This window comes from Microplitis mediator, chromosome 6 (genome assembly GCF_029852145.1).
Source record: "Microplitis mediator isolate UGA2020A chromosome 6, iyMicMedi2.1, whole genome shotgun sequence".
In the NCBI taxonomy this organism is placed as follows: domain Eukaryota; kingdom Metazoa; phylum Arthropoda; class Insecta; order Hymenoptera; family Braconidae; genus Microplitis; species Microplitis mediator.
In genome coordinates, this window is record NC_079974.1 from 21475165 (window position 1) to 21491373 (window position 16209).

Here is a 16209-nt window from a genome sequence, read left to right on the forward strand (position 1 = left end):
TTGAATACTAGCTTTCGATAGGACTTTTGTTGGAAGTATTCCCAAACTAACACAAAGGAAATTAAGTTAATTAGTAATATATTTCGAATGTGATTATATTTACATAGATACGAACCGACCAATAGATGATTAAATTATAAACTTTACCGGTATTATTTAAATAAACATCAAAGTCGAGCTAGAACGTCAGTTGTGTCATTAAATATTCTCGCTAGTGTACTTTATAATAAATTTTAAACTACGCGAAAGTACAAACACAAAGCACGGGTATTATGAGTCCAAGGTGTGATAAATTTTGAAGCTTGATAAAAAAAAAGGTTTTATTATTAATGATGGAAAAAGTGTGTACACAATATGCTTAATGTAATCCGAGTGGAGAATAAAAGTCATTAATTTAAAATGAGTAAGGTGACAATTAGCGTAAGAGAAAAGTGACGCAGCTTTTACCTAAAGTACTTTATTATACACTAGCTACGTTGTGAATATCCTGCTGGGAAAGGATAAGCTGACGCGAAAATTTAGATCCCCAGGAAACCACAAAGTAAAGCTTATCGAGAACAACGAACATGATAAGGACCTCCTTTAGATACCCTTCTCAAAGAATATATATAGATATATAATACTATTAATATCATATAATATTAGTCTAAAGATTATTTGGTATCATTACATTACATATTTATTTTTACAATGTACTCTCATTGTTTGAACGGATACTAATTTGTACCTAATGTTTATATACATTATATATATATATATGGATGTAGATGTGTATCTATATTGATAATTAAGAGCCTTTAAACCTCACTAATGTATTTACATACTATCAGGTTTACGTTCCAATCGAGTTTCAGTTTGAAACATATATCGAGTCAATAATTAAATTCGACAGAAGCTTTGGCTTTTGGTAATGAGAGAAACGCGCTTCAATTTAAATCCAAATGAAATTTATCGTATAACACACTGGTAGAGCAGTGTTCAAATATTTATTGATTTTGTTACGAAATATTTACATTTAAAATTCCTTCGTAATTTGTTATCATTTTTGACAATAATAATATCGATGCTATACATTGTAATGATTATAACTTATAATTATCAGAATTTATATTATTATTATTATGATTTTAAGTTGAATATTGATCTATACGGTAACTAATTCAAATAATTAAATATTGAATTGATGCATTGTTTGTAAGGGCTTTATAAGCTTATGATTCATACGATTGAATAATTCATAATAACAAAAATATTGAGGAAATGGAATTTCAGTAAAAGAAATTTGACGTTTTTTTAAAATTGAATTTAAATTATTTTTCTTTTTATTAAATAATATTCAAGTTCCGCTTCCGTAGTTACCTACGAAATTATTATATTACGATGGTTATGTATTACCCATTTTAACGTTACGGTGTGAAGTAATTATTATATATGTACGTTGTATATAGATAACCATACATATCTGTGTACATAAAACGGATAATGATTTTTTAGTTATGCCTCCGAGCGTAAAGTAATTAACCATAAATTGATTGTTTAGTATTAAAAATTTTAATTTTATTAGTTGTTTTTTTGAGCTTATCTTTGTACGTGAATTTAAAATACGAAATTATGATAACAAAAGTTTTATTTGGTCATTTATTATTTATGAAAATGAAGATTATATAATAATAAAAATAATAATGATAATGGTAATGATAATAATTATAATGAAGAGTATAGAGATGCAAGACAATATAATAGTATATAATTTAATACTTTCATAAGAATTAAGAACAATGAAAATACTGACGGTGTATTCATATGAGAATAATATTTTGAAACAAAGAGTATTTCACTTGCACTAATGCTCTCTTTGTTATTAACGAAATAAAAATAAATAACTACGGCTTTTACTCAATTTTAAAAATTCATTTTTATTTTTATTTATGATAAGCAGTTCATAGCCGCTTAGCTAAGCGTCAATTGATTTTTTTCTTTAGATATATTTACGTTCATTGTAAACTTTCAAATTATCATTTAAAAGTTGTTGCGAAAAAATCAAAATTCTGTCTAAATTAATGAAAATATGACAAAAATGTATAAAAACAATTTTGTAGCTGATTAAATTCTCTACAAAAAAGGTATCATTACATTTTTACGCACATCTAACAATTTTGATGCAAATGCAACCTAAAGTAAAAAAATTAATTTGAACATCTTCTTCAAAAAATTGATTCTTGACTCATTTTCTAAATAACTTTGAAACTATCAGAGATACGTCAATTAACTATTAAACCTTTTTTGTAGCAAATTAAATTCCCTACAATTTTTGTTTTAAACAATTTTCTTTAAAATCTATAGTTTCGTCAAAAATTTAATTTCAAAATAAATTAACCTTTAGTTATTTTCGTTTCGCGACGTTTATTTAATTAAAAATTTTGATTGAATAAAAATAATTAATGAAGCGTAATAATTAACTGTGATAAATTGCCTGGATCCCTCTCTGCACCTATCAATAAAAACATCCTGCCAAAAGTTTTGAAGTTTTCCATTAATTCCCGTTCCAAAAAACCTTTTCATTTAATTATGAGTATAAACGATTTAATGAGCGCATTTAAATGAAATATTAATTAATTTATTGATTAATAATTCAAAAGAAGTGTATGCAGATTAAGGACAGAGGATAGTAAGATTGATTGAAATATTCAAATATATACCAAAGTTTATTCGGGTGGATCACGAAGTAGCGGTAGAGAATTTCCGGAGCGTGACACAGAAGTTAGTTGGGGTTTATAGAAGATATGATATAAGCCCGAGGATGTCATGTCTTAGCTTGTTTGGGGTTGTTAGCCTGTCATGTATATCCAAGTCTGTCTATATGTACATATATATATTATATACATACATATCGATTTATGGATAGGTCTTTGGCGAAGACGTAACTTAATTGGTAATTGGTAATCATCATGAGTAAGTTAGCGAATATATATGTAGTTTGTCTTATGAACGTCCATATATATATATATAATATACATATGTATGTGCTCATATGGATGGATGGATGGAAGTACGGATGGATGACTTACCTGAGCGCCTCGAAGCACAGCCAGCCGAGCCTCGCGTTGCTCGAGGAAACGTCTCTGTTGGGCGATCTCCCGCTGCTGTCTTGATGCCATACTCTCGAGTTCGCTGAGCACCAGCACGGCCCCACCTCCGCCCACTGGTAACTACAACATAAATAAATAAATTATAAATAATAATAATTAGTAGGGGAGGGAGGGGCAAAAGGGGGTACTTAAGGAAATACCAAGTTTTCGAGGACTCAAATACGCTAAATCTTTTTTTTTTTAATGATATTCAAAGTAAATAGAAGAAATTTTCAGTTTCCGTTGAAAAAAAAAAATTTTTCATTTCTGCGGGCAAAGTGGGGTATCCCCTAAAAAAGGTAAAAAAAAAAATTCTGGATATTAAATGTACCTGAAAATCCGAACGTTTTTCGTGAAACGAAAATAAAAAACAAAACGAAAAGTAAAAAATCTGCTGGATGAAATTTTTGAAATGTCTCGCATACGCGCAAATATGTCAGCTGGAAATTGCAGGCGACTCCTAACTACCCCTTTAGCTGTCAAATTACACAAATTTTTCATTTTCGTTTCGTGAAAAACGTTCCGTTCTTCAGATACAAGATATTAAACGAATTTGATTAAGTTGAATTTTTTTTTGAGTAATTTACATGAAGAAAAATGATATTTTACATGTTTATTGGATACAAAAGAAGAAAAAAAATTTTTAATAGTTTTTATCATAAAACAAACGTCATTAATATTTTTCAACTGACAATTGATTTTTGAAAAAGTTTACCAAAAAATATTCAAAGTAACGCTTAAATATATTTACAGAAGCGATTTTGGAATGTTTAAAAACCATTTAAAATATAAAATTTTTTTTTATAAAATTTTGGGGGTACCCCGTTTTGCCTACCCTACCCCCTTTGCCCCCCTTCCCCTAAATGCTTATTAATTTTCGTATCAACTTCAGCGGAAACTGAGTTCAAAATTTGAGTAATTATTTTTTTTTTAAACTACGAGTCAAAAATTATGATCATTATTTTATAAATACTAAATTACCTTGTATTTTGTTATTTATTTAAACATGAGCACAGAGTTTATTTTGTAAACTTTTAAATTTATGATCTCAACTTTCCAACCGATTTACGTGATATCTTTTTTTTTTATGGATATTATTATTATTAAAATTATTTATTTAAGTAATAAACTTTTACAAAAGTATGAGCGGTAAATTACAAGTTTTGTTTACTTATTCATACAAATTCCTTTGAATAAAAAAAAACTCATATATTGAGTGATGAAATATTTTTAAAAATTGAATAAATATTTTTTTAGCAAAACATATATATTTCAAAACCCCTCTGGTATCATTCGTTTAATAATAATGTAAATATATTATTTAATATTCATATTTATATAAAGAATAAATATAAAAGCGATTTGACGTTTATTTATATATTGTATGAAAATAAATTGAAACATGGTTAGAATATGTGATATAGATTTATATTTTATTACTGTCAGTGTTACTATTATTATTGTTATTAAATTTTTGTTTGGGAAATAAATTTTTTATTATTTTCCCTTTCCTGTCTAGTGTGGAAGATTCTCATTTATCATCCGCTTCCCTACACAAGAAAATATATAATAAATCAACTTTCCATTGGGTAAAAAATTACAGTGACGAAATAATAAAATTTAAGATATAAATTTATATATGTATATATCTGGTGCGGATAAAAAAGTGAGATTTGAAATATGACATGTAAAACAAAATTTCGGGTCGAAATTTGGTTTTTTTTATTCATGAGAATGTGCTGAGGATTAAGAGTAGAGGGCGTAAGTGCGTTACGGGAATAGAAGCTGGAGAAGGGTTAAAATGAGCGAATGCGGTTATGGCACAGCGTGATAAACTGCTGGCTTCCTGTGGTCCATCCGACGCGATTTCCTACTCTCCTATATAACTTTAGCGGTTTACACGTCAACTGTTACTACTACTGTTATAATACAGTAGAGTGGTACGGTGTAAATTGTAGAGCTCCACAGAGTAAAGACTGACAGATAGTATGCCAGTAGTGGTCATGTATTTATAATTAGAGAGCTAAATTTCATTGCTAACAAAACCGCTGTATCAAATATTACACTAACTGCTGTAAAAACATTTCACTTAATTATTGTTTCAAAATTCACTCGTATGAAGATGTTGTTTTTTTATTTATTTATTTTTTAATCACAGAGTATGAGCTCATAATTTCAGAAAAATGGAATTAATTAGTGAGTAGAGTTCGAATAAAATATTTCATGCCTTTCAATAATTCGATTAAATTTATTTCGACCGTTGACCGAACTAGAGTAATCATATGGGCACTTTTAAAAGAAATTTCGGTAATTTACTGTGAGTTTAATAACTTTTTTCCAAAGGAGAGTAATCATGGAAATTTTTGTAATTTTTGAAAAAAATTTTTATGATTAACCGCCAGTTTGCTGACTTTTGATTGGACTACAGTAAGTCCGGGAATTTTTTAAATTTTTGTAAGAAATTTCCGTAATTTACTGTGAGTTTACTGACTTTTTCCCAAAGTAGAGTAATCATGGAAATTGTTTGAATTTTTACAAGAAATTTCTATAATTTACCATCAGTTTACTGACTTTTGATTGGAGTAGAGTAAGCTCGGGAATTTTTCAAATTTTGGTAAGAAATTTTCGTAATTTACTGTGAGTTTACTGACTTTTTCCCAAAATAGAGTAATCATGGAAATTGTTTGAATTTTCAGAAGAAATTTTTATAATTTACCATCAGTTTACTGACTTTTGATCCGACTACAGTAAGTCCGGGAATTTTTCAAATTTTTGTAAGAAATGTCCGTAATTTACTGAGTTTACTGACTTTTTCCCAAAGTAGAGTAATCATGGAAATTGTCTGAATTTTTAGAAGAAATTCTTGTTTTACCGTCAGCTTACTAACTTTTTACTTTACTTTAATAAAAGGTTGAGTAAAAATTTATCAAATAAATATGAAACTTTAAAAAATTTATTAATTTAATAATAATCGGTCGAGTATTTCGTAAGCGATTTAACTTTCATTTAAAATGAGAGGTAGATAAAGCTATTTCATGTGTCCTATTACAGATACACTTAAAGTTAAATGACAGAGAAGTTAAATTGGTTTACAATTTATAAAAAGTAATAAATATGAACTAACTTTTTATATTTAATATTTTAAAAGTAATTTAAAACTATTTTTCTTTACAATCTTGACGTCCGTCTGCGAATGATATATTTCGCTTACTGTGTACAGTAACTACCCTCTTTGAAGACTAGACATATAAATACCTATATATATATATATAACTACAAATAATATACAAGTGAAAAAGATGAAAGCAAGTTGCAGTCCCATACGAAAAAATTTATAACCTAAAATATAATCTGTTATAATTATTATAATTTGAAATATATTGTCGGAATATATTCACAAAATTATATCCACAACTTATAAGCAACTTTATAATACATTATAATCCAAAATATATTTTTAAGGTTACATTCGCTGATATATTCGCAAATTATAACCGGAATTATAATAAATTATACCCTAAAATATATCTTTAAAGGTGTACCCTTAGATATATACGAAATTATAACCGAAATTATAATAAACTATATCCAAAAATATATTTCTAAAGTTATATTCTCAGATATATCCGCAAATTATAACTGGAATTATAATAAACTATATCCCAAAATATATCTTTTGAGTTATATCCTTAGATATATCCAAAATTCTAGCGAGAATTATAATAAATTATACCCCAAAATGTATCTTCAGAGTTACATCCTTATATATATCCGCAAATTATAACGAGAATTATAATTGATTATACCTCAAAATATATTTTTAGGGTTATATTCCCAGATATATCCGCAAATTCTAACCGAAATTATAGTAAACTATATCCTAAAATATATGTTTCAAGTTATATCCTTAGATACATCCGAAGTTATAACCAAAAATATAATAAATTACACCCTAAAATATATCTTTAAAGGTGTACCCTTAGATATATACGAAATTATAACCGAAATTATAATAAACTGTATCCAAAAATATATTTCTAGAGTTATATTCTCAGATATATCCGCAAATTATAACTGGAATTATAATAAACTATATCCCAAAATATATCTTTTGAGTTATATCCTTAGATATATCCAAAATTCTAACGAGAATTATAATAAATTATACCCCAAAATGTATCTTCAGAGTTACATCCTTACATATATCCGCAAATTATAACGAGAATTATAATAGATTATACCTTAAAATATATTTTTAGGGTTATATTCCCAGATATATCCGCAAATTCTAACCGAAATTATAGTAAACTATATCCTAAAATATATCTTTTAAGTTATATCCTTAGATACATCCGAAGTTATTACCAAAATTATAATAAATTACACCCTAAAATATATCTTTGAAGTTCCCGGGAAGAAAAAATTATATATAATAATATATAATTATATAATTTTGTATAATTATACATGATTATATCTCATTATTTTAAACTTTTTATTTTTAATTATATATAAATATACATAATTATTCAAATTTGTATATAGTCTTATATAACTGTATATAATCATATATTTTTATATAAATATACATAATTCTGTTATTTTAAATATAATCATACATATTTTTACATTCGCTCGAAAAAATTTTATATAATTATATAAAATTTTATACAACTGAGTTCTAAAAAATTTTATCGAATCAAAATTTATGAGTGAATATCAAGCTGTGCGGGTGTTTGAATCATAATATTTTGTGAAATAATTTAGATACAACCAAACAACGTAAGCCTATTCATAAAAACTGCAAAATGATTTAGAAAACAAAGTCTATAAAATTTTTTTCTCGCCTCCGGGCGGAAAGCGTCAACTTTTGTCCCGCTGTGCAAAACAAAGTTGCCGCTTTCCGCCTCCGTCGAGGAGAAAAATAGTATACACTCCTCGGAAAGTAAATAAGAAAGCCTCAGATCACATTTTTGTTGACCTCGGCTTCTCCTCGGCCAACAATTACATGTGATTTGAGACATTTCTTACTTTACTTCCCTAGGTGTGTAATATACTATTGATTTATTACCGCATTCATAAATGTTATAAAGAAAAACTTTTTTTTTAATTCTTGGAAATAGACTAACAAAACCCAAAGCGGGATGACAGCTAAAAAATTTTGAAGTTCCAACGATTAATTATGTTATAAAAAACTCAGATATAAAATTAAAAAAGTTTTAGTGAAGTTTAAAAGATTTTAACTTCTCATTTTTTTTTTAATTTGCCAAAAGAAGGAATTATTGCCCCGCTATTAGTGGGTATACCACTATTGGTCTCTTTACCCTATAAACAATAACATAATTGAATACAATACAAATAATAGAATCAATCATTTATTGATGTCTTCAATTTTCTAAAGTTGATTTGTATCCAAATAAATACAATTAACTTCTACTTTCAAGTGGTTCATTCAGCACAGTTGTTAATATATCCGACTTCGAATCAGAAGAGTTTGGGTTCGAGCCCATGACTCGGCGAGATTTTTTTTTTTATTTTTTTCATGGCTGTTATTGTATATGTAACTTAATAAAGTTATATATAATTATATATTTATACCTCGATTAGACGTTAAAATTGTATTTGAAAATTTAGAATTTAAATTATAATTTAGAGTTATAATCTATGGTTTATAATTTGGATTATAATTTAAAATTATATTTGAAAAATTATAATTTAAATTACAATTTTGAAATTAGAATATGATTATTGTAATCTCGATTATAATTCTAAATTATATCTCACGGTTATAATCTTGCGGCAAAATGTCATATAATCTAGGATATATCCAAGTTATAATCATGGATACATATTTGACTACATTTTCGGTTATAAATATTTTCGTATGGGGTAAGAGCGGGTAGAAGTATATTCTCCATTACCTCTCAAGAGAGAGCACAGTTTGATAAATTGACTCGACGGTTTTCACGGAAAAGCACATCCGGTTCGGTTTTTTAATATATTTTTTTTTTCCCGGCCATATCTCATGTGCATAATGAATTCGACTCACACACAATAACACATGATATGTAATATAAAATATGTATCAAGTCATAAAACATCAAAGTCCCACTTCCATTTGAAGTTTTTCAGCTAAAAATTTTTCGGAAAATTTAAATATAAAAATAAAATAAAATTAAACTTCTCGGTATTGAATTTATGTTTTGTTTAAACTTATCCCAGTCTTTAATTCATCAGATATGGCCTCGCGTACATGTTTGGAGGCCACCAAACACTCTTTACACTCTTTACTTTATACTTAACTTCCACCGACTCGTATCCAAGTTGTATATATAGCTAAGTTAAGATGAAGAAGAAGAAGAAGAAGAAGAAGAATGAGACGAGCTGAGAAGAGAAGTGTACAAGACATTGAGAAGACGGAGAGAGATCAACCTAAGGGGCAACATCAAGAAGAGTATGGAATTTCAAGGTCGACGAGGTTTCGTCGCAAACTACAAGCAACTGCGGTGTCCCGCAAAAAAGGTTAAATTTTAAAAAAACAAACTATCAAAATAGAAAATAAATATTGTTTAATAAAAATTAATTGTAACTCGGAGTGAAGATTAAATTTTATAATTTTGTAATACGATATTACCGAGGGTGGAAGGTATTAAGTGATTTTAAAGAGGCTTTTTCTTTTTATTTCATACTTTTTTTGATAAATTTGAAAGAAGGAAGTCTTGTAAGTATTTTGAGGTTTAATTAAATTGAGGAACATGAGGAAATTAATAGGACACATAAGGTCGTCCTTGTTGAAGGGTGACGAGGGTATAAGACTGCTACAAACGAGATGGGTTACAGCTTGAAATCCTCTCTCTTATGTCAAAAGACATACCGTTTTACTTATATATCTATATATATATATGTATATATATATCTTTCCAGATAAACGAGCGCGCCTTTATTGAAGTTCGCTGACAAAAGCGAACAAACTGTGAAGGGTGAAAAGAGATAACGACAATATGTGTTACTTTGCTACTGTAACTCATATCACAGTTATGATTTTAACAAAAATGTCGATAAAAAAAAATGATATTTTTTTATTAAAATATTTTTCGGCAATTAAGGATGATATGAAAACTCAACTATTCAACTTTTTCTACAACTTTTTTTGCGCGATTTGATAAAATAAATGACGTCTGCTCTTAAGACTGAAACGTGTCTTAGAAAGTTTTCTACTCTCTCGAAGATAAAAAAGTTGCGGTAATGAAAAATGGGAACATTTTTTCTATTTTGTAAAACGATGATAATAAATAAGATAAAAGTTTTTAAATTAATATTTATTATTAGATATACTTTGATTTAAAAAAAAAATACGACGCACTAATTAAGGAGAGTAACTTCCTTTTGACGGAATGTGGATATGGAATATTTATATATTTTTTTTTCCTAATTAAAGAAACTTTTTGATAGGAAAGTTTGATGTTAAAATTAAAAAGTTCATTACGTATTTGGTGCAGACTAATGAGTTGATATTTTGTTAATTATTATCGTTGAATTTAATTCGTCTACCGAAGTGTACTCTTGTTTTCAGTGATTATATTTTATTCATATGTTGAATTAAATGTGAATATGTCTACGCTGGTTTACCCTCGTGGATCGCGTCGATGCGATCCCATCCACAGGAAATTAATTCGCGCGTCCCATTATAGTGGACACAGTACAAGAGTGTGTGTGTACGTGTGTGAGTAAGTGAGAATGTGTGTGTGGTTTGTATTTTCGAGAGGAAGTGTCAGGCTACTTTGACAAGTCGCTCGGGATTTATGTTATTCCAGGCCATTTCGGTAAAAAGTAAAAAAAAAATAAAATATAAAATCGAGAGTGAGTGGATTCATTAACTAGCACTAGAGTAACTGATATTGGAAACGTATTTTTTCACTTGAAATGAACTAAAAATTGTATAAAATAAAATACTTTATTTTTTATTTTTATACCAGTGGTAGTTTTTGTTTTGTCTAAAAGTTATTTTCAAAAGTACCCCAATCTTTTAATGGATTTTGATAATTATCAAATATATTTTTGAAAATGTTATTCTAGTGAATGTAATTCTCTTAAGTAAAGTAGATTACCCCCATGAAAAAAATTTATAAAAAAAATATATTTTTCATATAAAAAAATATATTAGAAATACATAAAAAATATATAAATATATATATAATATGTATAAAAAATGGGTTATTATATAGAAGAGGGGCTCCCCTGTTTTTTGGCTATAAAAAATCGAAAAATGAAGATATCCGAGAATTTTTTTTTTCATTTTGTTCCACTCTTCGGCGGATTGATAAAAAAAATTAAATCAATACCCAAAAAATTCAATTTCATGAAGATTTTGGCGATTGAAAAGTCAAAAAATTAAATTTTTGATTTTCAATCAAATATTTGAGCATTAAAACGTTTTTTTTTTTATAATTTCTAATTTAATTTTTTTCATAAATCCGCCGAAGAGTAGAACAAAATGAAAAAAAAAATTCTCGGATATCTTCATTTTTCGATTTTTTATGGCCAAAAAACAGGGGAGCCTCACTTCTATATAATTACCAAAAAATATATTTTAAATAGCTAACTTTTGGCCGATTTTCGTATATATTTGATATATTTTAAATATATTAAAAATATATAAAAGATACATGTATAAAAATATACAAAAAATATATTTTTTTTATATTTAAAATATATCAAATATATACGAAAATCGGCCAAAAGTTAGTTATTTAAAATATATTTTTTTTACATATTTTATATATTTTTTATGTATTTTTAATATACTTTGTTTCTATGAAAAATATATTTTTTTTATAAATCTTTTTCATGGGGGTATATTCTAACAAAAAATTGAGGAGATAAGCAGACGAGTATTTAATAATAATAGTAATTTATAAATAATTATTTATCTATCCTTAGTATTAAAAAGAAATTAAATTTAATCCAGTTGCCGGTAGGAACAATAGAATTTGTTGCAAAATCCTTCAACAGTAATTTTTTTATATCCAATTTTTTAAAATAGATATCAAGGGGGCGTAGTTAGTGGCCGCGAATAAAAAAACCAGCAGTTAATTCCTATTATTTCAAAATCAATATACTTTTATTATTTAACTCTGCATGCGAGAGATTAAAATCTCTTGCCGCCTAGCGGCTGTTTGAAAAATTAACTCCTACCAATTAATATACAGTGAAGCTTTTATTAGACCGCCGCTTCTTTTTTTTATAATATCCCTATTTTTTTATTACTTTCATATAAAACACTTTTTATTACTCAGCTCTCATATATTTGTTGATATGAGTTATGAACAGAGTATTAAAATATTTTATTTTTTATTTTTCGCCACTTGGTTCTTTACAGTAGTACGCAACTCAAAATTTTATTTGACTTTAGAGTTGCAGTGTAAATAAATAAAAAATATGCACATGTAAATTTATATAAATTTATTTGTTTTGTTATTCAGAGTCGCAGGAACTAATATTTGTTATTTATACTTTCACGTAACTATTGTATACGCGAAAGATATAAAGCAAGAAATAGACAATAGCTAAATATAAATCCACAAACACATATATTATATACCTTCATATATGTAGGAAAGTAAGAAGAAAATTTTGTAACTCGGAAAATTAGTTAGTGTCGAGTTTCAAAATGACAGACTTGTATCCTAAGCCTGAAACTTAGAGCTTTTTGATGGCAAACTTAAGTACGTGCTTTCTGTAGTTTATACTTTATTTATATACATATATATATAAGTAAATATCTTTTGGCAAGAAAATATATACGTATAGTAACATGTGCGGTCACGTATTCACTCATAAAGTACGATTTTATATATCATAGAAAAAAAAAAAAAAGTTTGAGAGGTGAGTACTCCACTCTCAGTACAGTTTGAATTTATGCTGACATAGACCGCCTGCAAAAGTCGTTGGTAATATAAATGTACTTATATGTATTATAATATGAAAATTTTTCCACCCCAGGTATTTCAGTTCTACGCTTTACCACTGACCGAAAATCTATAATTAATTTAACTAATTGAAATATTTCATTCGATGTATTGGACTCTAATTGGAAATTTTATTCAGCCGTATTGTAATTTTTGTCATTGAAAATATTAATTAAATTACTTTTGTTTTTCTTTTACCGACTGCCGTAATTGTGTTTAAATATTGTAGCGAAATTTAAATAATTAATTTTTTTTTTTAAATATTTCAATAAAAATATTTGATATTTTTTGTAAAAAGGGAAATGTGAAAGATAAATTGGCCTTTTTATTCAATAAATTTTATATAAGTATACCTTGAAGGTGAAAAAAAAATGTATAAATTTTTTTAGTTTATTTTTTAGTAATATATTTCTCATCTTTAAAGCCCGCCTTCGGCCGGTTAAAAAATAAGAAAAAAAGAATGATGACCGTAAGGATAAATCCGGAAAAGTCTCGGTAAATCTCGTGTATTGGAAATCCAAAAGGAAAAGAAATAAAATTAAAAGAAAAGTATAAGAAAAAAAGCGAGTACTAGGTTCAGGTACACGTCCTTTGAAAAGATCTTTCTTAAGATTTTCCTTTGGAAGTGGATTTAAAAAATATTTATCTTTTTTTCCAGCTACTTTTCTATTAAATAAATTTTTTTTATTCATTCATTTTCTCATTACGTTGCCTTACATAACATAATTAAATATAAATTGAAGCATTACATTGAACAAGCTTTCTTGTTAATTATATGTTTTTCTAAAGTATAAAATGGATAAAAGCACATTAACTTACCCCATGATTGGCGTTTACGGTCGGGTCAGGTTTAGCGACCCCCGGACGTTCTTTTATCGCTAATAATTTAGCTTTTTTTTTAACTTTCCCGCCCGCCTGCCGTAATTTAACCGTAACAGCTTTCGTTTTGAAGCTTTCAGCGGAATATACACAAGTCAACATTTTATTTTCAATTTTTAATTTACTTATACTACTAAGCAGCTTTTACTGGCACATTTTTTTTCCTTAATTACGACTCGTATATTTTATTTTTTAAATTTTTCCTTTCCTTTGATCCTGAAACTAGACTCGGCTAGACTGAAATTTTATATATCCCGCAGTCTTTGTAGTCAGCACAACCTCTATTAAAGTCTCCAAGGGCACACAGGTTTCTGTGAAATGAATTTTCTATGGTTTGTAAACTGCACGGTTTTCTGCCCTGCACTATTTTATATTTTTTTCTCTATTCTTTTATTATTATTTTATACTTTTTCTCTATTTTTCTCAATTTTCTTCCTCTCTGGCTTTCAGATCCTTTATGTTCGTAGATCTATTATTACTATTACTATTATTATTATTATTATTTTATATATAGAATAGCAAAGTACTGGCAGAATATAATGCAGAAGTTTGTCCGGCGCCTTTTTACGGCCCGTACACACAAACCTGTTGATTTAACGGCCTCTATACTCTAGAGTTGTGAGATTTTTTTCCTTCCACGTATTCCTCTAAATGTCAATTCAGTTTCTATAATTTACCAATAGTCTATTTTTTTTTTTAAATCATTTACTCCATGTTTTTTTTGGTTCCTCACTTGTTGATTTTCTGTTTTTCAAAAATACTGATTATTTACTTACATCAAATATGCAATTAATTTAATGTCAACATGGTTTTTTTAGTGGCACAATAAATTGTTTTTAGTTACCGATAAAAAAAAAATTTATTTATTTAACAACGCGAGTAAATAAAAGTTGAATATGAAACGTCATCGATCCACTTAGTTGCAATGTGTTGTGTTATAAGTGATAAGTATGTACAATGTATATGTATATATACATAGATAGAAGTAAAATGAGAGAAATATGCCCGAGTAATATGATGATGAGTCGGTGCATTCTCTCATCGTCTTTTTCTCTTGACACCGCCGACGATGGAATGCAATCTACATGATCTTATATTGAGACTTTTATCGGGTTTCATCGAGTGTGTTAGTCGCTTGTAACGACGTTGATGCATCTGATAATTATTTCATCTTGTCTCATATATTTAGATACATACATGTACACATTCATACATTCATGCTGATAAAAATAAGTTAGAACTTTATATTTAAATTTGATATTAATAAAACGTGTTAAATCATCACACGATAAAATAAATAATTTTTTTTTTAATTTAAATTTACTGTAAAAAATCGGGAGTGATTACACAGAAAATAAAGTTATCTTGAGTCAAGAAAATATTTTGGAAAACGAGTCTATTTGGAAATCGGAACGTTTTTCGCGCAACGAAAATGAAAAAATTTATGAAATTTTACTGCTTGCGGGTGACTTGAAGGGTGATTGGGGGTGGCTACAATTTTCGACTAACATACTAGCGCCTATTCGAAACATTTCAGAAATTTAGATCAAGTAGATTTTTTTTCTTTCATTTTGATTTTTTATTTTCGTTCCGCAGAAAACGTTTCGATCTTCAGGTACATGAAAACGAACGTTTTCGGGAACCAAGTCAAGATTTTCTTGAGCCAAGAGAATTTGTCTTGGTCAGAGAAGATTTCTACTTTATCTGAGAAAATTTAAGTTTCCAAAAAAATTTTCTTGAATCAAGAATATTTACCTTCAGTCGAGAATTTTTATTTTCTGTGTACGAATTTTATTTCAATCCGAATTCACTTCGTCACTTGAATTTTCGAAGTAAAAAAAAATCACGCCGCATACGGAGCAAATAAAGAATTTGAATTTTATTCATATCTGCATTCGATCCAGAGTTTTAATATTAAAATAAACTCCCTTTCGGAGTAAATTTCACTCCGAGGGGATTAAATAAACAGTCACCCGCTCTGCATTTATTCCGGATTTAATCCGCGATCTCCGCAGATTTTTTTTTAATTTTCAAAAATTGCAGGACTTTTTTAATAGAAACAAATCAATTACTTGACACAAAATTTCAAATATTTAAAAAATAATTTCCGATACATATTTATGACTTTCGATGCAATAAACGTCAATAAAATTGATATTATTAAAAATTAATTGACTTATGGGCAATAATAAAACAATTATTTAAATGAGAGAAAATAAATTACATCGTGATTG

General features: G+C 27.5%; 1 protein-coding gene across 4 annotated transcripts in view; it reads right to left on the reverse strand.

The window, feature by feature from the left end:
- LOC130670211 (apoptosis-stimulating of p53 protein 2) overlaps positions 1-16209 on the reverse strand; it is a 119089-nt gene that overhangs the window by 32961 nt on the left and 69919 nt on the right. For 3 of the 4 annotated variants that reach the window (XM_057473490.1, XM_057473493.1, XM_057473492.1), the window contains one exon: positions 3069-3209. In XM_057473490.1, the coding sequence (XP_057329473.1) occupies positions 3069-3209 (141 nt within the window). Of the gene's footprint in view, positions 1-3068; positions 3210-13915; positions 14720-16209 lie in introns of all 4 variants that reach the window. The other variant, XM_057473491.1, reaches the window with a different exon arrangement.